Below are 24105 nucleotides of genomic sequence, written 5' to 3'. Positions count from 1 at the left end.
GGGCCCATTTTACAGATAAATTTGAAGGGCCGGTCAATAAAGGGTTAAGGAAGTTTATCTTTGTGTTTTGATTTCTCTTAGATGACCTAAACTACTTCAGTGACTAATTGCTACTGCACAGAGAAATCCAAAACCAAGTACTTTTATGTTTTCAAATATAGTGACGTGATCTTGAGATCTCCTGTTTTTCTTCTCCTTAAATTGATATGAACAGGATCATAATCCCTTTTAAGGACATTTCTTGATTGGAATATCACAGCTGAATGATTTATTTTATTTATTTATTTATTTTTGTGGAAGTGAAGATAACTGTCTGGATGCTTTGACTACTCCCTATCTTTATATACAGTATTTAAATCCGATTTTTTTGGCCTACTTTCCCACCCAATTTTCCCTGCTTCCTCTCCTCGCTACACAAATACACATGTAACATGTATCACATGTCCTCTTTGTCCTACATCCTTCTTAATAATACCTGGTGTGTACATCTCCTGTGGGGAAAGATGACAGCAAGTCCCAAATGATAGACTGTTCGTGCAGTTTGCCTGAGGAGCAGGTGCAAGTCAGAGGAGGGCTCAGAAGACATGGGCCAAAATTTAATTGGTTACAGAATGAAGGAAAACAGAAAAGGCATAAAAAGTCCAGAGAAGCAAACTCGGCTGAAGGTGGGAATTTTAAGTTAAAACACAAAACCAACACACAGGCTGATTTCTCTTGCATTCAAGGTTATGTCATCAGCAAATCTTCATACAGATCACATTATAGAATCAGAGAGCAACTGAGTAACTAATGCTGAAAAATACCTCCTTCTTTTTTCCTATAATTAGTGCTGCATGTGCACAAAAGTGCCTTAATCAAATATTATTAACATAGTCGGTGGCTATTATTTGATATGCATCCCATAAATATCATAGTGGGGAGCTTCTTAACACCAGCGAGTTGGCTGGTTAGCTTCGCTTGATTTTGTGAGACACTGTAAAAATTTTAGAAAACTGAAAATACATTTAATGTTTTAGTTCTTCGACACTTCTTTTTATATCTCTTGAGAAGAATTTGTTGGTTAGACTACTGTTAATAACTGACAATCATTTAAAGTTCATGCTGGCTTTGAAATTTAGTACAGAATGTCAGTTTTATGAATGTCAGTTTTTTAAACTGTTTGATAATAAGAACCATCCAAAATGTGAATTCCACTTCAATTTAATGTAAAAGTTCTTAACAGTAAAACTTGTATGTAACCAGTTACTTCATTATCTACAAATAGATTCACCTTGATTTATTGTTTACCTACAGGTGTCAGTGGTGCACCTGTTGAAGACTGTGCGGTTAATTCGACTGCTGAGGCTGCTCCAAAAGATGGACCGCTACTCGCAGCACAGCACTGTGGTTCTGACCCTGCTGATGTCCATGTTTGCCCTTCTGGCTCACTGGATGGCCTGCATCTGGTACATCATCGGCAAGAAGGAAATGGAGGACAACACGAACAACTGGGATATTGGTCAGTGGCGGGGGAAATCTTACCATAATCTTAAATTAAACCGCAAATCTTCAAACTCTTCTTTTTATTTGAGCTGCTTCCTTTAGGGTTTGCCACAGTGGATCATCTGCTTCCTACCATCATTACGATCTTGTAAACCTTCTCTTTCACTCTTGCTGCTATCCTTCTGTCGCGAATCCCTCCTGACACTCTTCACCCTCTCTACTCTGCCTGCACTCTCTTCTTCACCTCTCACGTGCACTGTCCGTTGTGTTGGATGGTTCACCCCATTTCTTTACACTTATCTACCTTCACTACCTCTGCTCCTTGCACCTTCACCTTTCCACTTGTTTCCCTCTCATTCACACACACGTAGTTCCTGTTTTTCATTCCTCTTCTCTCCAGAGGATACCTCCATATTTTTATCCATCTGCTCCCTGCTCTCACTGCTGATCTCAGTGTCGTCACAACATCCTAGTCCAAGGAGACTCCTGCCTGACCTCATCTGTCCCCTTGCAAACAAGAAAAGGATCAGAGCAGATCACCGATGGAATCTCACTTCCATCTTAAAGCCATCTGTCATTCCTACTGCACACCTCACCACTGTCTATCTGTCCTCATACATGTCCTGCACCACCCTAACATACTTCTCTGCCACTTCTGACTTCCTCTTGCAGTACCAGAGCTCCTCCTTTGGCACCATATCATATGCTTTCTCTAGATTCACAAAGACACAGTGCCACTTTTTTCGACCTTTTCCATACTTCTCCATCAACAGTCTCACATAAAAGATTGCATCTGTAGTGCTCTTCCTCGGAGCACCTTCGAAATCCTATGATGTCAAAACAAACAATGACTTGTAACTGAGACCTTTTTTTTTTCAGCATAGCGCAGGTGCCACTGGGCACTTTGCCAGTATCAGTTGTAGCATCTTCAGGCGCTGTTGGTGCTTGGATTAGTAATGTAATACAATCTTCCCACCCTCTATCATTCGCAGGAAGACATTGAATGTGCTGATTCACCACAAATATTGCTAGAATATCACAGAGAACCAGACAAAGAAAGAAAAAGATTTGTTGCTGTGTTTTGTTCCAAAAATTAATTGAATTCATTATATTGTAGCCATGTGAAAATAAATAAATAAATAAGTCTCAGAGCTACCCACCACTGTGGTAACAGTGTACATGTAATGTGATGTGTGCCTGCAGAGATTTGTTATCAACTTTGTTACAAGATGCTAATGGAAAACTGACTCCGGTGACATCAAATGCTGGGACGAAATGTGGGGCTAAAAAACAGCCTCAGTTTCTGTTCTAGCTGAAGGAGTCATTATCTAGTTTTGTCAGACTCAGTATAAAAGAAACGCTGAGCTTCTATGGGCCAAAATCTGTGCAATAAACAGCTCAAAACTTCAGACTCATACAAAGGCTATAATAAAGGCTAGTATAATAAAAGACACAGACAGACAGACAGACAGACAGATAGATTAAACTGTATCCCTAAAGGCCAAAAACATTAACTCGTTTAAAATTGGCCCTTTCAGCTTTACCTTCCTGTTGACCTCTGGACTGCTTCCAGTGCTAGCTGCAATTGATAGACTGTTCTCCGGAGAGTCCTCTTTGGTGCACCTGCAAATTGTGCATCTATGCTGCATGTAGGGTCTACTCCACTGTGTCAGAACGGTTAGCCTTCAACTTGAATATCATTATGGAGAAGTGGACAAATTCAAAGAGAGTGAAATATGCTTAATTGGATTTGTGGTGAGTAAAGATTGTGCTGTCCTGGCCCATGAATGTTCTCCCTCTGACAACACTGGACATTACCAAAACTCAGCAACTTCAAAGTCATGTTCATTTTTATGCTTCACACCTGATGCACTACCTGCAGGCTCGCTGGCTGTAGGTTGTTTTGTTTTTTGCTTTTTTAAAAAAAAAGCTTTTATCACCAATAGTGTAGAGGTGCACAAGAAGACAAACTTGAACAGGACAGAAGTCAAATTTAAATTTCTGAAGTGCCGTTAAAACCAAAGATACAAGGTTTTTTTCTGCAAGTGAGATCTTATATTTACCTGTATATGCATTTGTCATCAGGGTCTTCATATAGGATTTTAAGCCTTTACGGTAGAGCCGTAAAAAAAGGTGAGAGCAATAACTGTATCAGTTATGTGTGTGCATTGTAAAATCAGTGCAAATGTGTTAATTCTTCTCATAACTAAACACGAGGCTTCCCTTTTAGTCCTCAGGTCACTTATATATAACGAGGCCCGTTGGGCTGATTTTTGGTTAGCATCGATAAGCTGTGCTGCTCACAATTACCTTGTTCTTGCATCTTCATAACTGGATCCCGGTCAATATCCAGTGGGTCATGAGAGCAATGCAGATTTCTTTTCACCAATTACTGCATTTCAGTGTCATAAAATATCAGGTCAGTACATGAGCCAGGATTAATGTGTTGCATTCTAATTACACATTTCTGATGCTCAAGTAAGCACTGAAGTGAGGCGGCTATGAGGAGCTTCTATCCAATTACCATTCATCAGTGTCTCCAGGAGACTCTTGGGATCAGCTGTATGTCTCCACACTATACTGAACTGGGACCAGTTCTGGTTCCTGAGAAGCTGATCTGCTTCCACTATAGGAGAGCTAACCACAGTTCCTAGAACTAGGAAACAGTGTTGTTGGGTTAGGGTGTAACTAAATTCTTCACTGCATAGGATTTCATGATAACCAGTAAAAATGAAGGCTGGTAATTTTGTGGAAATTTTGTTACAAGTCGAGTTAAATTTTTATATTAGCTGCTGTTATGAAATTGAAACAAATGCCACGTGTCTGTCTGACCATCCGTTTGCTGTTTACGCTATATTAAAACAGGATGGCTGCATGAACTGGGAAAGCGTCTGGAGTCGCCGTACTATCCCACAGGAGGTGTTAATGGTTCTGGCAGTGGTCCCTCCATCCGAAGCGTCTACATCTCTTCACTCTACTTCACACTCAGCAGTCTCACCAGCGTGGGCTTCGGCAATGTGTCAGCCAACACTGACGCTGAGAAGATCTTCTCCGTTTGTGTCATGCTTATAGGAGGTACACGAACAAACAATCAGTCGTGAGATATCGTCACATTAACTTGAGTGCACACGTGTTTTGGAAATGATGGAAATGCTTACATTTATCATGAGATCAGACTGAGACAACAGTGTGTGGAATTATACTTACCTGTACAAATGACCCTTACCTGAAATCGGATAAGCAGTGAAGCAGGATAGACGGATGATCTTGGTCCATCACTTGTTTCACTGTAAGCTGTTATATTTCACTGGCAGACAACTGCAAGGATGTCTGATCCAGTTTAAACTGGCTTGTTACACTACATTTGTGTTTTGGGGATGAGGAGAGGTCACCGTGATGGGGGTTTTCCCTGTGGACACTCCCAATTCTGGTTCAGCTAAATGCTAAATGTCCCTGGCTGCCTGGGGCAGTAGCAGTAGCTGTCACAGACACACCACACAAACATGTGCTTACACAAACACACACACACACACACGCTATCCCTGTTGGGTTTACACGAAATAAAAACTAGAACCAAGCACCTGTTCATATTTATATGGAAACATAGGCCAAACTGGATGGGTGGAATTGAATTAAATCATTTTATTCCATCATTCAATGCGAACATGAATAACAATATGACTAAATGACCTTACCGGGATACAACAGTGTAAAACATAAAATGTAATTAGTTTTCAGTGGTGAAGCTTAAAGCTCAGTTTTCTTTCATTAATGGCTCATGCCACAATCAGTAATCGCTGTCACAGCAGTCCCACTTTCCCGTCTTGCAGCGTGCGACACAGCTGCAGCACCGCTGAAAAGTGGATGAGCTTAGGTGGACAGGACAGGTATCTGTCATCCCAATCAAATATGACCCTGCCAGACCTAATCCTAATGTTCCTCTGTTCTAGGAGCAGAGCTGCAGGATATGCATGTGTATATTTAGTTGATTTGATGTTTATTTGATCATAGAAATCAAGTGGAGGCAGAACTGTTGTAAAACTAGCCTTATTCCTGTTGCTTATTTAATATTTTAAAAATATGACAGAGTTCCTGTTTCTAGATGTTTCTCTCCATGTACCGCTGGCCTGCTTTGAGCAACATATGATCTGAGTCCAATTCCATGTTTTTCTACTATTATTGTGCTGCACTTGTAACACTTGAGCTGGTTTACTGTGAGATACAAAACCAGTCTAGAAAAGAGTTTAGTCAGGTTTCCTATTTTTGTTCCCTGTCTTGACAATTCAGTGTCAGCACATTTTTCACTGTATGTCATCCATGCTTACTGTCCACTTCATTAACTCTCCTTCTTCGTCTCTTCTTACCTGCAGCACTGATGCACGCTTTGGTCTTTGGTAATGTGACAGCCATTATCCAGAGGATGTACTCACGCTGGTCTCTGTACCACACCAAAACCAAAGATCTCAAGGACTTCATACGTGTCCATCATCTGCCGCAGAGCCTCAAGCAGCGAATGCTGGAGTACTTTCAAACAACCTGGTCGGTCAACAATGGCATCGACTGTAACGAGGTATGAAAGGAAGACGGCCTGATTGGTTTTTGCTAAACTGAAATTGGAAGTGTCTTTGCATTGACGATATCCCATCATCATCATCAAATACAGTAATTACTTAAGTTGGTATTAACCCTTTCCCTACTTGGCCTGTTCACTTGTACTTTAAATGTCCAACAGCACAGCCCACAGGGACCGATAACTCATTTGAAAGTTCACATACTCCTTACATGTCAGCCACATTTAGGTTCATGGTAGAGGTGAAAATACAATCAATGGTACTATGATTACCCACTGTGAACACAGGTGTGTTTAGCCCTGAGCACTGACTCACAGGGAGAAAAAGACATTACTTTTTTGTCCATGCATGATGATATTTAGAGGACAAGCTGTCGGCCTTCAGTTTCAAAAATGATGATTCGAGGCTGGTTTTCAAAACCAGATTTTGTTTTGTTTATGTTGAAGACAACATCCAGGGAAAGGAAACATGTGCAAACAGATCTAAGTGTGCAAATGTGGCTTCAGGACCATGTAGAGAAAACACACAGTAAGACAGGGTGAACAACACCTCTGCTTGACAAGCTCAGGGAAACGGAGGCAACCAGTCAGCAGTATAGTAGCAACTCGTCCCTCTAGGCTGTGAATGCCTGCAAGACAGCTGTCAGAAAACAGAGCAGGGAGTGGAGGGAGTGATGATGATGAAACCCAGACAAATGAATTATAGATGGGCCTGTTGATTAAAGTCAGCCTTGCTCTGATGACTCATTGATCAGCTGTGATGCTGCTGAGCTGCAGATTTTTGTCCCGATGAGGGGATGGACAGATAGATGATGTGCAAATGACAGCGTTTCTCCAGATTCTCACCTTATATTTTCTGTGTTGCAGCCACAGGTGTTGCATTGGTTAGTAATTGTGTATAAAGGTAATTATTACTATATAATGATAGTAATAATAATATCTTTTAACTTTAGGTACATGTTTTTTTCTTACAATTACAAGTGTCATGCTGCTCACATCCTTCTCTGGTTTCTATTTTTCCCCCCATCTCTACAGCTGCTGAAGGACTTCCCAGATGAGCTGCGATCTGACATCACCATGCACCTTAACAAGGAGATCCTGGAGCTGTCGCTGTTTGCCTCTGCCAGTCGCGGCTGCCTGCGCTCCCTGTCACTGCACATCAAGACCTCTTTCTGTGCTCCAGGAGAGTACCTCCTTCGACAGGGTGACGCTCTCCAGGCCATCTTCTTTGTCTGCTCAGGATCCATGGAAGTGCTGAAAGATGGCATGGTGCTGGCCATTCTGGGTATGATAAAAGGGAGAAGGAAGGGGCTCGGGGGTGGGAAGACGGAGGGAAAACAGATCTTTTCTAATTTTAACAAGGAAACTCCCGGCAGCAAGCTTAATAACGAAGCTCTGTGTGGCTCTTTGTGTAAAAGCCCATCCTGCAAATAGGCTAACTGTTTTGAAATTGAAGGATTACATTGTCCTAGAGGCTATTGTGCATTTTCAGTGAATTATTATTAAGCTCTTCTTAAAAAGTCAACTCACTGGCCTCAGCAGAGATTCCTCTGAAGTTATCATCACTCTGATGCTGCAGATGTGTCGACTGCATACTGGACGTGAATCTTCCAACACATTGCAAAAGGTGCTCTATTGGATTAAGATCTAGTGGTTGTGTAGTCCATTTAAGTACATTGAACTTATTGTTATGTTCAAGAAACCAGTTTGTGATGATTTGAGCTTTGTGGCATGGTGTGTTATCCTGCTGGAAGCATCCATCAGATAATGGTGCAGGGTCATAGGTCAGCAACAATATTCAGGCTGTGGTTAAGCTCAGTTAGGCAACAATGCTCACTTGGTTGTAACAATTTACACAAACAAGGCTGGATGGATCCGTGCATATTTAAAAATTCATTCGAATATTGCAGCAGAAATTGAGAATCGTCAGACCAGGCAACATTGTAGCCTAAGTTTCCTGTTCTTGTGCCACCTGGTGTGGTCTTCTGCAGCAGTAGCACATCTGTTGTACATTCTTCTGCAGCCTTCCAATCAGCTAGAAGCATGTCTTGGGGGTTCCTTTTTGTCTGTATTAGATTGTGCAGTGAAGATGAGACATGGCTATGCAGCAACAAGCCTTGGATCTGAGTCAGACCCGGGCCACAGCATTTAGCCCTCCAGCACATGCAGCATATTGCCTGCTCAACTTGTGAGCCAAACAGGCACCCAGGGAACTGCCATTGACTGGACATTTTCTCCTTTTCTGACCATTCTCTGACAACCGTAAAGATTGTCGTGTGGGAAAGTCCCAGTAGATCAGCAGTGTTTGAAATTCTCAAACCAGCCAGCGGCCAACAACAATGGCATGTTTGAAGTCTCCTATATCGCCTTTCTTTCTCATTCTGACACTCATTTTGAACTTGGACAGGTCGCCTTGACCATGTCTACATGCCTATATTGATGGAGCTGGATGGATGGAGCTGCCGTGTGATTGGCTGATTAGACATTTGAGTTAAAGAGCAGTTGAAAATGTGTACCAAATGCAGTGGCCAGTGAGTGTAAATGCCATTTTTGAGCAATCTCCTTTTGCAGTAGGCAAAGAAGGACTTGTCAATTTGTGCACATAATATGAAGGAGCTGCATTCTTCTTTAAGCTGGGCTGCATGTTTTTGTGATGTCTTGAAGTCCACAGAGGATGAGCGGAGCTGACTGGCAGGTGATGAAAGAGACATTCAACCTTTGCCGATTGTTTTATATCGTATACCAGTGATCCATTCGATCCATAATTGTCCAATTCCACCCAGGCTAAACTATTACAATCCAGTGATGTCCAGCTGAGCATTCATCAAATCTTTTCCACAGCAGTGTAATTCAGTCTTCTGTCAGCTTTAATCTGTGCTGTCCAGTTGAGTCTAGCACATTTAATCAGTCCAATTCACAGAGTTAGGTCATTTTAGTTTCTTCTAGTCTTGATCATTTTAGTGCTGCTCATCCCAGTTCCTCAATGCTTGCTGAAGTAGGTCTCTATGTGACACCCCAGGCCAAATTCATTTGCTTTTTCACTTTCAGTTTTAAATCGATATTTGATTTGCTAAAGCAGCAGCTAATTACAGCATCTGAAGCCAGAACTGACTTCTGTGTTTTCTACAACAGAAACAGAAAAATACAAAAAACAGTCTATTTCAGTAGGTGGATCCCCCCGATTCAGCAATTCTAAAGTATGCTGCGTGCTAAAATAGAAACGGGCTTCTCATTAACGATTTCACAACATGCTCAAAAGCTGCAAGTCAGCTTGAACCGAGAAAAAATATCGCTGTCTTTGTTCTGAAATTACAATAATTATTTAAAAAGGACTGTTTTACTTATACAGCAGAAGTCTTTGTGAAATACAAATGAAAGGAAAAGTAGATGAAAAAGGTTCAAATAAAGCATAAAGGAAAATAAAGCTTGATAAAGATAAAAGCTATCACAGCCAGTAGTGTCACCTGAGAAGAACAAATTAGATAAAACAGAGAAACGTGTGCTGCAGACGTTTCATATTTATGAAGTTGCATTTCACTTTAGCAAAGTCTCTTTGTCCTTATTATTCATTTTTATTATGCATTTGCCTGAGTAAAAAACATCTCACGTATTGCAAATATCAAATGGTCATCTTAAACTGGCAGAGCCCAATCAAAAAGCTCTGTGCAACATGTCAAACTGCGAGGGACTTATTTATGATCAGGGCCTCTCTATAGAATCGGTAGTCTTAATAAGAGTTTTTTAGACATTGAAGAGACATTTGTTTTTGTTTGGGGTTTTTTTTTTGTTACTTGAGAATAGATCATATTTATTTAGTTTTTTAAGAAATGGTTGTTCTTGTGCGACCTTAAACATGCAACACTGAACAAACCATATTAAGCTTGTAATCCATGTATAATAGATTTGTTACTATGAAGAAGCGGTTAAGTAAATTTTTGAGGGAAAGCACTTAGTTAATGAGCTTGCAGTTGTAAAACACAGCCATGCAGAATAAATCATTATGCTTTCTAATGACTTATAAAGTGATAGTAAGCAACTAATATTCATGTTAATAAGCAGCTAAGACATGTGAACTTAAATATTAAGTGCAAATCTGCTCTCTCTCCACCCACATGTCTTGTCTGTATCTTCATTGCCACTATTAATACCAAAGCTGAATAATAGGGTAGAATGATATAAAGATAAAAGAACTAAAGAGTCACAAAATCTGCTCCTAAAACGACTTTAACACATTAAACATGGTTATAAAGGTAATCATTCAACTTCTTCAGTGCTCAATACTTTTTTCTTAAAGTAATGGACTATTTTTTTAAGTAAGATTAAAAAAGAAATCTCCAGTATGTTCAGCTTAGAGATGAAGAATTTTCTGAAAGTTCATAAAATGATGCCCATCTTTGTGTGCAGAACAAATCGAGATGTAGACTCACTCGAGCTGTATCTGCAAGCACGCACATCTGCTGTGCGACGCAACCTCTTGCCCTAAGTGACAATACTGGCTTTTGCTTTCTGACCTTCATGACACAAGAATACACTCTATCCGTCACAAGTGCGTGTGACAGAGAATAGAAGACAGCCAGATGGTTCAAGAAACTCCATCTGTCATGGTTTTTTCCTCTTTTGGCATTTTTATCTTTGTGTTTGTATCTAGTTGTTTGTAGAAACAACACCTGCATGCCTTTTCTCCTGTTAAAAAAGACGGAAAAAAAGGTTTCTGTGTTTTCCTGTTTGTGTGTATCGAGTAGGCGGAATTGTTTTCTGCAGTTTTCTGCTGAATGGCATGTGTTTGTGTGTGTGTGTGTGTGTGTGTGTGTGGGTGGGTGGGTGGATGCATATGTGTATGTAGGCTTGACAGGCGGAGAGCGTTGTCTCTGTGCTTGTGTGCTGAAGGTCAGGCTAACTTCGAGTGTCTGAAGAAAAAAAAAGCTTCTCTCTCTCAGCATGTGTCTCTCGTCTCTCTCTATCACCCCCTTCCTTGTCACACAGCGAGTCCATAGCCACAGCTCAGTACCACATAACAGACAGAAGACCAAAAACAGGAGGAGTGAGAGGATGAGGAGAAACTTTGGGAAGATGGAGAGAATGTGTGCTGAAAGAGGGAGGGCAAAAAAGGAAGCAGAAGAGTGTAAAACAAGAGGAATCAAATGAGATGAAGTAAATGAAAACGGATGGGACTTGAGATGAGAGAAAGTGATGAGAAAAGAAAAAAGAAAAAGGGAAAGAGAAGAAGAAGAAGTGATGAGAGTAAAAGTGAGCCAAGCTGAGGTCCAGATTGGTGAGTGAAGGGAGAAAGGAAGGAACATACGGAAGAAGGAATCAAAAGTTAACAAGACAGAAAGATAAGCAGAAAGAAATGAATGAAAAGAAAGAAAACACAAAATGGAGAAGACAGAGAAACTTGAAACTCAGAAAGAAGTAAAACATGGCAGATAAAAGGGTTAGAAGGCAAACAGGAGATGGAGGCGGAGGGGAAGCGTGTAGTGAGCTGAAAAGGGAGAGTAGAATTTAAAAAAGGAAGATGGGGATGACAGGAATGAAAGAAACCTAGAAAGAAACAGATACAAAAAAGATAAGAAAGACAGCAAGGAAGAAAGAAAGAAGTAAATAGGAAGACAAAAAAGCAATGAAAATAAACAAATTAAAAACCAGAATGATGCAACAAAAGCTAAAATGTGAAGAATAAAATGGAAGTTTGGGAAACACATAGTAGCAGACGAATAGCGGACAGGAAACACAAAGCAGGAAACGAGAACTGAGGAAAGTAAAAGACAACAGAAAAATGTAATTACAAAGAAGCAAGAAAAGAAAAAGAGGGAATGGAGGAGAAGGAAGACAATGGAAAAGAAAGAAAAGTCAGTGACAAAGGGTTTTGATATATCTGAACCAGTAGGATCTCTAAAAACAGAGGGAGCGAAGGAAAGAGGAGAGGAATAATAACCGGGGTGAGAAGGAGTGGGCTGAGAAAGCGACAGAGAAGGAGAACATGAACAGTCATGACTGCCACTCCATCAGCTGTGGTGTAATTTAGCCGCGTTCACACCACGAAATGACCATAATGAATAATTTATCTCTGCTTAAGGGATATTAACTCTAAAGGGGCACTTATCTTTATCCTGTATGGAGAGGAACAGCTGTCACAGCCACTTCACCCAAACTGTAAAACTGACTAAAAGCAGTGGAAGTGATTTATAAATAATAATTATAGACCAAAACAACGCTGCAATATTCTGTTTATTCTCTCTCATTAAACTTGGTTCCTATTTGGTATTACTTGGTCATTAGTGTTTAGCTTTTTAAACAGTATTACTTGAAGCCTTCCCGTTAATAGAGTGCTCACTTTTTGGTCTTGCAGATGCATTTGCAGTTGCCTCTTTATGCTCTTCATACTTTAACATCTGAGAAGTCAGTGGCAAACGTTAATTAGCAAAAGACATTTGCGTAATAAACAAATAAAGAATTTCAGGCTGCCTTTCTTTTCTCGATAGAGGTGGAGTTTGGTGGTATGTGGCTCTGTCATGGTATAGCAGCCTCAAGGCTCCAGGTACACAGTAGAACAGGTGGAAATTACAACACACGTGACACTGATTAAGTCAGACACCACGTGAGAAGGAGAAGCTGGGGTGGAGGTGGGTTCCAAAGCAGCTTGCAGAGGCAGCAGCAATTATATGTAGTCCAAGGTTCCTTAGTAGTGCACCCTTAATAATAGTTACTATCAGGATTTGTAAAAGTGTGTTAGCTGAGCTATCACCTGTGGGGGCTTACAGTGAGATCAGCTGTTTTCAGCTTTACCAAGCTGAGTGTGTCTTCCTTCCCTGCTTTAACGAACACTGTGCTCAGTACTTAGTGTAATATTAGAAGACATACAGTCTATAATAGTGACAAAGTTACTAATTAGAATTCAGAATAAGTTATAGAGCCTGAGTCTTGAATAAATGAATAATCCTCTTAATGTCTAAGCATTACTCTGCTCCAGGACCTCTCCAACCTCCAAGCTTATAAACTTTTCAGTAAACGCTGATGTGTCCTGATGCGTCTGCAGAAAAGATTACTGAGTCTGTGCCTCTAACACCCTTTACCACAGTGTGCATTATGCTGTCACCTCTTTTTCTGACCATCTCACTCTCTCTCTGCCTGAGCAGGTAAAGGTGACCTGATCGGAGCAAACCTGTCCTTGGATAACCGGGTGATAAAAACCAATGCAGATGTGAAAGCCCTGACCTACTGTGACCTGCAGTGTATCAACCTGAAAGGACTCTATGAGGTGTTGGACCTCTATCCTGAGTACTCTCACCACTTCGTCCAGGACATCCAGCAGGATCTCACGTACAACCTGAGAGAGGGACACGAGGCACACGTGAGTCCATCCAAGTATTGGTATATTGATTCCACACATAATTGGGTAACTTATAAAGCGAGGGAAATAAGTATAAACAGTTTGTAATCTTTGGGGTAGTTTCATTTTAAAGGAGAGAGTTACATCATTTACAGTTACATCATCAGCAATAGCACTCAGTCTGGAGCTTCTTAAAGCTTATCTCATGAGATTATTTTACATTGTGGAAAGAATATCCAAGCAAAATAAATGAGGAAAGTTATAAATTTAGCACGGGATCAAATCATTTTTTCCTTGGAAGGAGATTTAAACTGATTTTTAACTATACATCCCCATCAACCATTTTTTTGATTGTGATGCCAAAAGAAGGAACTACAGAAAAGAAAGAAAAATGTGAGAAGACATGCGTTAGGTGTTAATTTTGCTAAAGCAATAGCAATGAAATAATAAACTAAATAAGCAAAATAGATTTGGGGATCCCAAAGCCAAACACCAAATCAAATTTTTCATTTGTTTTAATTATCTCCATACACCCTTAATAGATCCTGATTTTTAAATTTTTTTTTTTCAGATTAAAGAAGTTTAATTAATGATGCCTGGGTATTACCCACAGCAGTGCTGTGCAAGAGAAGCAATTAATGTGCTCTCGCCAATTTCTCGGTGAAATGAATCACGATACTGTACTAATGTGTGAGAATGACTGATGAGTTTAGAGACGGCAAAGCAAGAAGGGTCTGGAAACTTTACAATTACAGAGAGAGAGAGAGCTAGCTGAACCGACTTGGAGAAGCTGAACTGCTGTAATTACAGTCAGGTGTTTTTCTCTTGCCTGCCCAAACACCGCTGGCCCACTTACATGCGCACACACATCATTAACACACACACTCACTCGCACTGCCTGCCGCAGGGCTTTTAGGTGAGGCTAATGTGCAGAGGGGCAGCCCAAATCTCAGGGCTCAATAGACTTTAAATGAAGACAGGAGATGGAGGGGTGTTTTGCGGCTGAGATGTTGAGATTGCTTTTTTTTTTTTGGTCTTACTATCCTGCATTTACCACTACAGTACTACTATATCAAGGTCATTAGGGTATTTATCATCATCATCTATTCTCTTCTTATACTGGCTTTAGAAAATAATTTACTGTATAACCTTGTGAACTGACTCACCTGTAAATTAAAAGCAAGAAAAGAAAGATGGCAGGTTGATTGCTCTTATCTGCAGTTCATTTACTGTGTTTCCTCCTTGGCTTTCTTCCAGGTTAAGGCCAGACTGTCCACAACAGCTCTAGAGACGCAGGTACCCAAATTCTCACTCTCACAAGCAGAAGCTAAACAGCTTTTAGACAGGTGCCATTAATTTAAAAGACTTGTCCGATCAGTTCATGTTGTTTGTTAACAGCCATCACCGAATTTTTAATCAGCTCATACACTTGATCAGCTTTTAATCAGCTCTCACTAAGAAATGCTTCTGCAAAACTTTGTTGGGTGACTCAGCGGAAGACTTCAGTCACCGATAATGGGCACAATCATTGTTTGAGACTTGATGAAGGACGAAATAGATCACTTTTGCACAAAATTAGTTGCAGTCATTAGATCATGGCGGCACCAGAATAGAAGGCGATAAGATGCTCTATATACTGTCAAGCTGTTCCAGTATTTTACAGAAGAGTCTATCTCTCTCGATGAGACATTAATCTCACGCTGGTGGTATTTTTGTCAGAGGACGATGGTTCAGTAGGCGACTGTGGTCTTTACTTCTGCTATTATCAGACTGAGACCTCATCTTATAGCTGAAGGCTCATTGCAGACCACTAATGATAGACGCAGCTCTCTGTGTTCAATGAGACAGGTGTCAGGTGTTGCATTTACTGTTCTGCAGGACAAATCTGCAACCTAAACTATTGATCTGACCTTTTATCCAACTGAGTGGGCTACTCGTTGCACTTACAAGTCATTAGTACATTTTGTTTACTTAAAAAAAAAAAAGAAGCATTTTATTAACTTTGCAGAGAAAAAAGGGAAATGGCCATGGTATGCAGATGAGCCAAAGTGATTTTAGATTTTAATTTAATTTTGCTTTTTTTATTATTATGTCATCTTCAAAATGGTCTAAGTATTCATTGTGATCTTCATCTGCTGTTGCTTTCTGAAGTTTCTTTCATTTTAAAAAAATTTTCAGTCAGAGGTGAAGAGGAACGGGCGAGTGGTTCAGGGTTATCCACCTATCACAGAGGCACAGGAGGAACATGAGGAAGATGCGGAGCTGGAGGAGCAAGAGGCCGTGACCGTATCTTTGTTATCAGGGCAGAAACGAGCAGCGAACCTCAGGGACGCTGGTGAGAAGTCTCCAATGTGCGGACCCAGTCAGAAGAGCGTGGCACAAAACTCTAGCAGGTCTCGGAGGAAGATCCAGGAAATTACTCTCAACACTTTAGATCCTTCCAATCTCAGCCCCAGGTGAGTTTGTTCTCCATTGATTGGTCTTACTTCCTGCCTAGGCCTGTTTCCCTGTGAATCCACGCTATGTCTATTTTTATATTTCTTTGGAAGAGTGCATATGCCACAAACTAGAAATTAGTCAAAAGTGTTATCAGTGCCAAACAGTATGTGTATTTACTAAACCCTGTCCCAGACTAGTGGAAGTCTAATCCTCTTAATTTATATTATGTGATCTATCAGTGAGGGTATACAAGAAAGGTTTCATACCCTGAAACGTGCAATTCTTACAGAAATTGCAAAATGGAAGAGATATATCTCGGACTCTGACGACCTCAGTCAGCATATTAAATGTTACATTTTATGACAGCACAATCAGAAAATGACAAAATAAGTATGGCTTGTTTGGAAAGACTGCACGCAGAAAGCCTCTTCTTTCTAAAGAGAACATGGCAGCACAGGTTAGGTTTGCAGAGTTGCATATGACAAAAACCACAAGACTTCTGGAACAATGTCCTTTTGACAGATGAGACCAAAGTGAAGCTATTTGGCTATACAGCAACATGTTTGGTAAAATCCAAAAACAGCATATGAGCAGAAAGTGTTTCTGTAATCAGCCTTTCAGTCATTGAGCTGACCATGAACTCCTTTGTAAACCAAAGCATTCGAGAGTCAAATATGAGGCCATCTGTCCGGCAGCTACAACAGACCTCTACGATCCTCTAAGATCATGTGGCAGGACCGTAAAGGAGCTGTGCATACATGACACCTCTATGAACTGAAGCAACATTGTAAAGAAGAGTGGGACAAAATTCCTCCACAATGATAGGAGTTATTGATAAAGTCGTACAGAAAACCTTCACTGCAAGTTACTGCTGCGAAAAGTGGTTCTGTAAGCTATTGAATCATGGGAGGCATTTAGTTTCTCACAGCACTGAATAGAGTCGTGTTAAAACTTTCTCTAATGACACACACAAGAATGAATCATTATGGAAAGGAGGAACCAACTGCATTTATTAATTCCTGATGAGAGACCTCCATGCACTTTCACTCATGTACATGGAAAGCAGAAGTCAGGGAGCAGCAGCAAGATCCCAGAACGAACAGAGCAGACATCAGAAGACGTGGTATTAGTTAAGTTAGACATTATATATAAAGAAAGACTGAGGTGAAGGTGGGTTGCAAAGTGGCTTGCATCTTCACAGCAACTGTGGACAAGCTGGAGAAGCTTAAGTAGGAATCACATGACTCATTTGCCAGTTGAATGTGTGGAAGTGAAGCAGATGAACGTGGGTTGGTGTCAACTGGTGTTCATATCATACTCATATTCTCCCTTTGTCCAACACACATTATTGTATGACATGTGTTGGACAAAGGGTTAAATAGAGGGTTTAAAATGTATTATAAGAGATATTTTTATTGTATTTTTAAAGATGTAACCCCATTTCCAGTCTTTATGCTCATCATGGTTTAGACTGGATCATTTTAATTTAGCCAACATAATAAACTTAATGGAATGAATATTTGTCAGTGACATAGAGTATAAATCAAACAAGCTGGTTATTCTTATATAACTTATATAACTATCTTATATAGAAATAAAAATAACTGGCTAAATACACAAAATCTGTTGTAATATATATAGAATTCAGCTACATATTTTTTTTAAATTGCCTTTTATATTCACAAATATGTATCACATTAAATTAAATACTGCGTTGATGTTAAAACTATGAATTTTAAATATATGGAAAATTTCAGTTTGTTTTTAAACACATAATCTTATATTTCTGGCCTAAAAATATTTTAGGGAATAGCACCATAATGCAATAACCAAAATGTGTACATTGTGTAGTGTTATTGCACAATAATATAATAATATCTCTCTGCAGGATAGTGGATGGTACTGAAGACAGTCAGGGGACAGAGCGCTCCCTGGCCTTCTCCTTCTCTAATCAAGGCCATCCTGTCAGTGAACCAACCAGTGCCTCAGTACCAACCACAGGTATTCTCTTCATGTAGCACAATTTGCAGACGTGAACCTATGTCATTTACTGTCCCGGATGCAAAAACACTTTGTAGACAGAGTGCTTAATGGCTGTATAATGGCTGTAGTGCAATCAGCTGTGGGGTGTATATTGGTCCTTGATTGAAGGGAATTATACATTTCTTATTTGTTACAGATATGCTGCACATAAGCACAGCCGAATTAGCAGCTAAAGCGGAGGAGACCAGAGGACAACTGCGACACCTCGATCAACAGGTGGGATCTTGTGTGCGTTTATAGGGACCTCGTCTCCTTTTGGATTACAAAGCAAGTTCACACAATATTAAATTATTCGATTTTAAGTTAAAAACTTAGTTTATGGTAAGAGCAAGAATTAAGAGGAGTTTGTTATCTCAGATTAAGTTTAATGCTCTCATAGAAACATGACTGTGGTGAGACAGAGAGTGATAGAGACAGAGAGACAGGTGGGCTCAAGTAAGCACAAACCATATGGCTGTATCAGCATGTCAGGCACAAGACAGATGAAAGGACTGAGGGAAGTAATGAAGCAAAAAAGACAAACAAATAAGCATTTTTAAACCCTATTAGTTCATTTCGTTTACTTAATCTTTCTCTATTTTTATTTTTCACATTAACATACAGTTGAAATGCTGTAGATTTTAGTCATATTTTTATTTTTAATTCTTGTGGTGCTCTGTCAAACTTAAAATGTCCACACATACACGCAAACAGACTGCCGTGCTGTCTCCTATGGTTTTGATTGGCGGGCGGCTAAATTGACATTAGACCCCTTGGCAGGTGAGGAGGAGTGTTCGCCTCCTCCTGTTAAGCCTTGGTGTGTATCATATGGGATGACTGAGGTAGAGAGAAAAGCAAAAGAGAAAGAGATAACCTGTAAAAAAAGACAAATAAATGAGATCCTCTGGACTTTTTTTTTTTTTTTTTTTTTGCTGTTGTTGCTAGTAGAAACATGATGTGTGTAAAGCATGAGTAATGAAAGAAATCTATAAAAGAGAGGATTGTGAAAGACAATGGCACAGCCTTTTCACGGCTATGCACACTGGCTCTGTGCCTCCTCTGTCTCTGTGGGTGACCGGTGGTTAACAGGAAGGACCTCAGCATGGTCTTGTAGGCTGTTAATCCACACTTGGATCCATTCAAAGCGATCACCATAGGAGATGAAAAGGGGCGTTTGATTTGAACCCTATCAGCTCCCCATGCAAACGTACACTAGTCCAACAAAAGCACGACAAAGGAGACAAAAAAATCATTTATAGGCAAAAAGAAATTACATTTATTTTAAGCTATGCTAGTACTGGCTGATTTATTCAGCATTAGTGAGATACCCAATTTTGTCATTTTTAATCAAAATCAGAAGAGGTTCCTGTTGAGATGATAATCCAAGGGGGTAATTTTCACTTCTTGTTTCTGCCTTTATTCAAAGGAGACACTACCACTGAATAACAAAGCTCGAACTTTATTTTTTCAAAATGCAGTAAGGCCATCTGAGCCAAAGGCTTACAAGGTTAACATCAAGGCTAACAGTGTTTTTCATCATTCAGACCTAAACCACATTCTCACCATTTTAACTCCAGATTTTTCTTCATGCTGCTATAAGACATACTTCTTGCTCTTTGGCCTCTTAGACTTGCCCTGCAACTTGGCGCCATGACAGGACCATTTATTTATCCAGTGGGAGAAATTCAAATTCAAATGAGGCCTAACATGGTGACCTCTGTACTACACCAAGGAAATCATCATGTACATAGGAGAGCAGGAGCAATGGGAGCATTACCTGAACAGCTTGAGTAATTAGATGCATAATTACTAAAAGAGGCTGCTAGAAAGACATGAAACAACACAATAGGCATGCCTGCTCATCAGTAGCGACCCACTTTTGGCAATGAACAATAAGAAACAAAGAAAAAGTCAGGTACTTGAAACTAAGGCATGAATACAGCAGAAGTTTTAAACAGATGATAAAATTAAATCAGTCTGTCATATAAGAGAAATTTGAATAATCCTGTCTTAAATTAAACTAAAATGAGTACATATCAATCATATGTATGTCATGCAATAAGCTAAACAGTAAGCAAAGGAAAGCACTGTGAATTTATTCACTGCATGATCTCCCAGGCGGCATAGAGAGCAATCAGGATTTTAGTATTCATGCAATTTCCTGCTGTTGTTTAATATGTTGGATTACTATATTTATGCACTGCAGCACTACAGCTCAACACTTGTTCATACTCGGGTGATTTTTTTTAAAACACTCATGGATAAGTAAACATCAGCTTTGTTTGGTCTAACTATGCTCTTACTGACTTTGAGGGTACCTGTCGCTGCATTGCTGCTGTTTCTCTAACCCGCCTACACAGACGGCTATCTCTGACGTGGGCATACTAGAATCACGTTGACAGCGTGTCAGATTGGACTGGACCGCCACTCTTGGCTTTTCTATTTTTATCAGAGTCAGAGTTTAGACCCGGCCACATGTGAGAGGGAGAGATTGAAAAAGGGGGGATGTTTTTCTATGGTAAAAGCAAAAGTAGGATTTGATGGTGATCAAAGTTTAACAACCTCAATGCTGTAAGACGCTAAAAATCCTGCCTAAAAACGACTGAACCGGATAATCACTTTGGACAACATTCGCCTAGGCATATATCAACATAACGATGTGAGCTGAGAGAGGAAATGGAAGTTCCCAGCCTGATTAGGTCTGTCGTGATCACAATATACTTGAGTGCTCATCCTCATCACCTCTTGACATATTCATGCAGCGACCGGAGCAATTCCCACCTGGAGTCGTGTGTCCCGCTGGGGGCTGATGTGCATCCAGTTGCGCTGGCGTGCATGATTGGCCTGATGAATGGTCATGAGTGCTTTGACTGGCAGAAGCAGATGGCACGTTGGCAGCGCTTCATGGTCGTGCCTTCTGTGGACACGCCACGTGCAGAGAGCTACTAATCAGCAACCCCCCTCATCAGTGTAATGACCAATTATAGCAGCTTGAAGTTACATGCAAAACGGCAGGCGCGAAATAGATATTTGACCTGGAAGGGCTGACCTGAAAAAAGAAATTCATAATCTGTGGCTTTTTGTTGATTAGCAGTGTCTCCTCACAAGTTTGTGTCATATCTTCAGAAAAATCAATTTGATGGTAATGACTGGAATGTGAGAGTTAAAGTCAAATTTGTTAAGCAAAATAAAGCAAATGCGGTCTTGTAGATTGTAGCTATAAACCTCCAGAACTGCAAAATGAAGCCCGTGTTCAAGTTCTAAAAACTGCAGTTCCTCCAGTGGCCACTTGAGGCTGGATCTGAATCAGTCCCCATAAACTGAAATGGCCAACTTTACTGGTTTGCAGTCTAGTAAAAGTTTTGGTGTTATGTGTCTAATTTCTTCCTTCATTACAATTCTGCACGGATTTGCTGAACTGGGCCTCCCCATGGTTCTGGTGCTGTTTGTGCTTTTGGAGCATATTAATGGAATAATTTGGCTTGCTTTATTGTATGTGAAGGTTCTCAGTGATCCAGATCATTGTAGTCTAAGGACCTCGGAAAGAAAAGTATCTTTCCAAGCTCCTTAGACTACGCCGTACACTTTGGGAGGAACACCCTTCAATTGCTGAGGGAGTATGAAAAGGAATCAAGAAAATTAGCGGATTATAGGAACCATCTCCGTTTGGTTTATTGCACCGCCTGTAGAGGAAGTTAGTTCTTCGGTTTTCCCTAAAATATCTTCATATTATAAAAAAAGAAGTGCAATTTCAACAGAACGTTTCAGTCTTTCTTTGTGATATATGTGTAAAATTACAGAAAAAGTTCTGGTAGCTCAGCACCCAGACAGACATAACATTTTTGTTGATTGATGAAAAAGTTCTTTTTTTTAAATAAATAAAATTTCTATAGTAGACAGTGAAAAATAGTAATTTGATGTCATTAAATTGTTTATCTGTCACTTAACTACTTTGGTGGAGTGTGAATAGCTGCTCCAAAAACTTATGTCCTCCTTCATATTTTCCAAAGCCGACCAGCGGGCCAGATTAGAGTCTTTGCCAGTCCGATTCTGGCCCCCAGGCCTTACATTTGACACTCATCCTCTAGACGATAAAGCCAGTATTGCTGATAGATGGATAACATTAGTGGCATATTTTTTTATAACGCAGCCAAAAAGCATTGTTTAAAGTCAGCCGTAACAATTTTCAGCCATGTTCCGATTTCGTGGGGCAGAGAGTGTGATCTGTATTCAGCAGCATGGCCCGAGGAATTTTGGTACCTTGGTGCAAGGTGTGCAGTTTGTTTGGTATGCAGTACTTTTTCACAGCTCACTGTGGATCCTCGTTATTGCACTACTTTCCTGCAAAGTCTAACAAAATGATCCACTGACAAAAACAACTTAAATAGTTGTCTAATTGTAGTCGGCGCACTAACCGCTGGGACAAACAAACCAAGCCAACCTTTTTTTTCCCCCTTTTTTTGCATTTGAATGCCTTTAGTTTTAAAAATGAACATACAGTGGGAAGAGTGGGATAAAGATGCACTTTATTGTGTACATTTTCTATAAAGTCTTCATGCATATGAATCTAGGACGGGAGCTGCAGATTCCAGTAAAAGCTACCACACAGGGACTTAAAATAAATTACAAGCTTGCTTCTGCAAAAACAAAAACAAAAAAAACATTGTAACCCATATGACACCAACACAATATTTTTTTTTATTCTCAATACTTGTGGAGTGCTTTGGATGATGTATACCAGTCATAGTTGCAGGCAGATTGTCTCTTGATTCTTGTTTGTTTCTGCAGGTGAGCACCCTGCGGAGAGAAGTGGCCGACCTGGGGCAGGTCATGAAGAGAATGGCTCAACTCATGGAGACCCTCATGACGTCAGTGCCACAACCTGCAGTAGTCTGCCCCACACACTACTCCCCAGCACGCCACACATACCTACACCATTCCCCCTCCCGTCAGACTTTCCCTTCACCATTCCCCTCTCAGACTGCCACAGTGTGGACAGAAACACCCATGTCGTTACCTTCCTCCCCCCTCATCATGTCCCAGCAGCATAGCACATTGTGCCACTCCCTCATACACAAAACCCAGGACCTCCTTTTGGGGGACATAGGTATTCCCAGCTCAACTCCATCTCCAACTGCCAGCTCATTGGCCCTTCAAGTGCAGCCATCCTCTGTGATCTCAGAGCCACACATGCCTTTGTCGCACCTCAGCTCTCCAGAGTTTCCCCACTGCAGAGGCAGGGCTTCTAGCTCCATTAGGCCAGGTGCACACAGTCCACCTCCGCAGGACGGAGGACATGAGGGTCTTATTCAGAGCTCTGGTGGTTCTCCTCAAACTGGACTCGGGGATGTCAACCACAACCCAACCAAGGATTTGTAGCAGACCTTAATCACAAATGTCTTGGAGTCTGCAAGACTTTTTCAAGAACACTTTTTGGGATATTTTCCTAAACTCAAGCTAAGACTGATAAACTGGGGTCCCCTCTACCACTGGAAAATGTTTACAGGGACACAACTCAGATGTTTTTCTTCTTTTTTGTTTAAAGGCACGTGTTTCAAATTCCCATTGCATGAAAACAAGTACAGAAGGTTTAGGTGTGTTAGCTTTACCTTATAGAAACTACGTGTTGTTAGAGGCTTGGATCGGTTGTGGAGCTCTGGTCTTTCTGGTCCGTAGTGGCAACTATCAGCTTACCTCCAGTCCTTCCCCCACAGCAAGCCTGTGCCATAATGTAGGATGGAGGAGAAAAAGAAGATTTTTTTATTTATTTTTTTGCTTTTGACTGAAAATGGTTTCATGCTGGAGGAGGAGAAAGCACTGGGAGTGCTGGGTTTAGAACAAGCGGTGAGGGTGTGTTGTGGAGGGCAACCCTCTCTTTTAACCCCTTTTTCCTTGCTCATTCAACCAGTGTCAGATGCTCTGGATTTCATGGAACAGTGACTGGTTGGACTCGGAGCACAGAACGGTGTGAGTGGAGAGATGGGAAGTATTGTGCTCTTCACCGCTGGCCTCAGGAAAGTGGGGGAGGTGGGGGTGGAAGAAGACGGTTAAGGAGGTGGTGGTAGGGTATGGTGTGCCTCAGGCACCACAGCCCCTGCTGTTGTCTGTCACACTGAGCACAGGGACTTTCTTTCTCCCGCTCCGTTTCTCCTTTCCAGTGTTTCTCTCCATACACCTCTCTCTCTTTCTCCTTCCTTCCTTTCTCTCTCTCTGCATGCCTATCCGAGCCTTTGAGTAGTGCCTGTAGACAAACATTAACATG

At 40.7% G+C, this 24105-nt stretch overlaps 1 protein-coding gene across 1 annotated transcript in view; it reads left to right on the top strand.

Moving 5' to 3' along the window:
- The window catches only part of kcnh8 (potassium voltage-gated channel, subfamily H (eag-related), member 8), a 64390-nt gene extending 40594 nt beyond the window's left edge, over positions 1–23796 (top strand). The window contains exons 7-16 of the mRNA XM_065470748.1: positions 1294–1498; positions 4348–4557; positions 5853–6052; positions 7088–7337; positions 13189–13403; positions 14640–14678; positions 15561–15838; positions 17710–17822; positions 18001–18080; positions 22632–23796. Of these exons, the coding sequence (XP_065326820.1) occupies positions 1294–1498; positions 4348–4557; positions 5853–6052; positions 7088–7337; positions 13189–13403; positions 14640–14678; positions 15561–15838; positions 17710–17822; positions 18001–18080; positions 22632–23222 (2181 nt within the window). The 3' untranslated portion in view covers positions 23223–23796. The remainder of the gene's footprint in view (positions 1–1293; positions 1499–4347; positions 4558–5852; positions 6053–7087; positions 7338–13188; positions 13404–14639; positions 14679–15560; positions 15839–17709; positions 17823–18000; positions 18081–22631) is intronic.
- Positions 23797–24105: the final 309 nt, after the last annotated feature.

Source organism: Pelmatolapia mariae, linkage group LG22 (assembly GCF_036321145.2).
Source record: "Pelmatolapia mariae isolate MD_Pm_ZW linkage group LG22, Pm_UMD_F_2, whole genome shotgun sequence".
Classification (NCBI taxonomy): Eukaryota; Metazoa; Chordata; class Actinopteri; order Cichliformes; family Cichlidae; genus Pelmatolapia; species Pelmatolapia mariae.
Note: the sequence above shows the minus strand (reverse complement) of the source record. Positions and strands in the feature narration are given on the sequence as shown.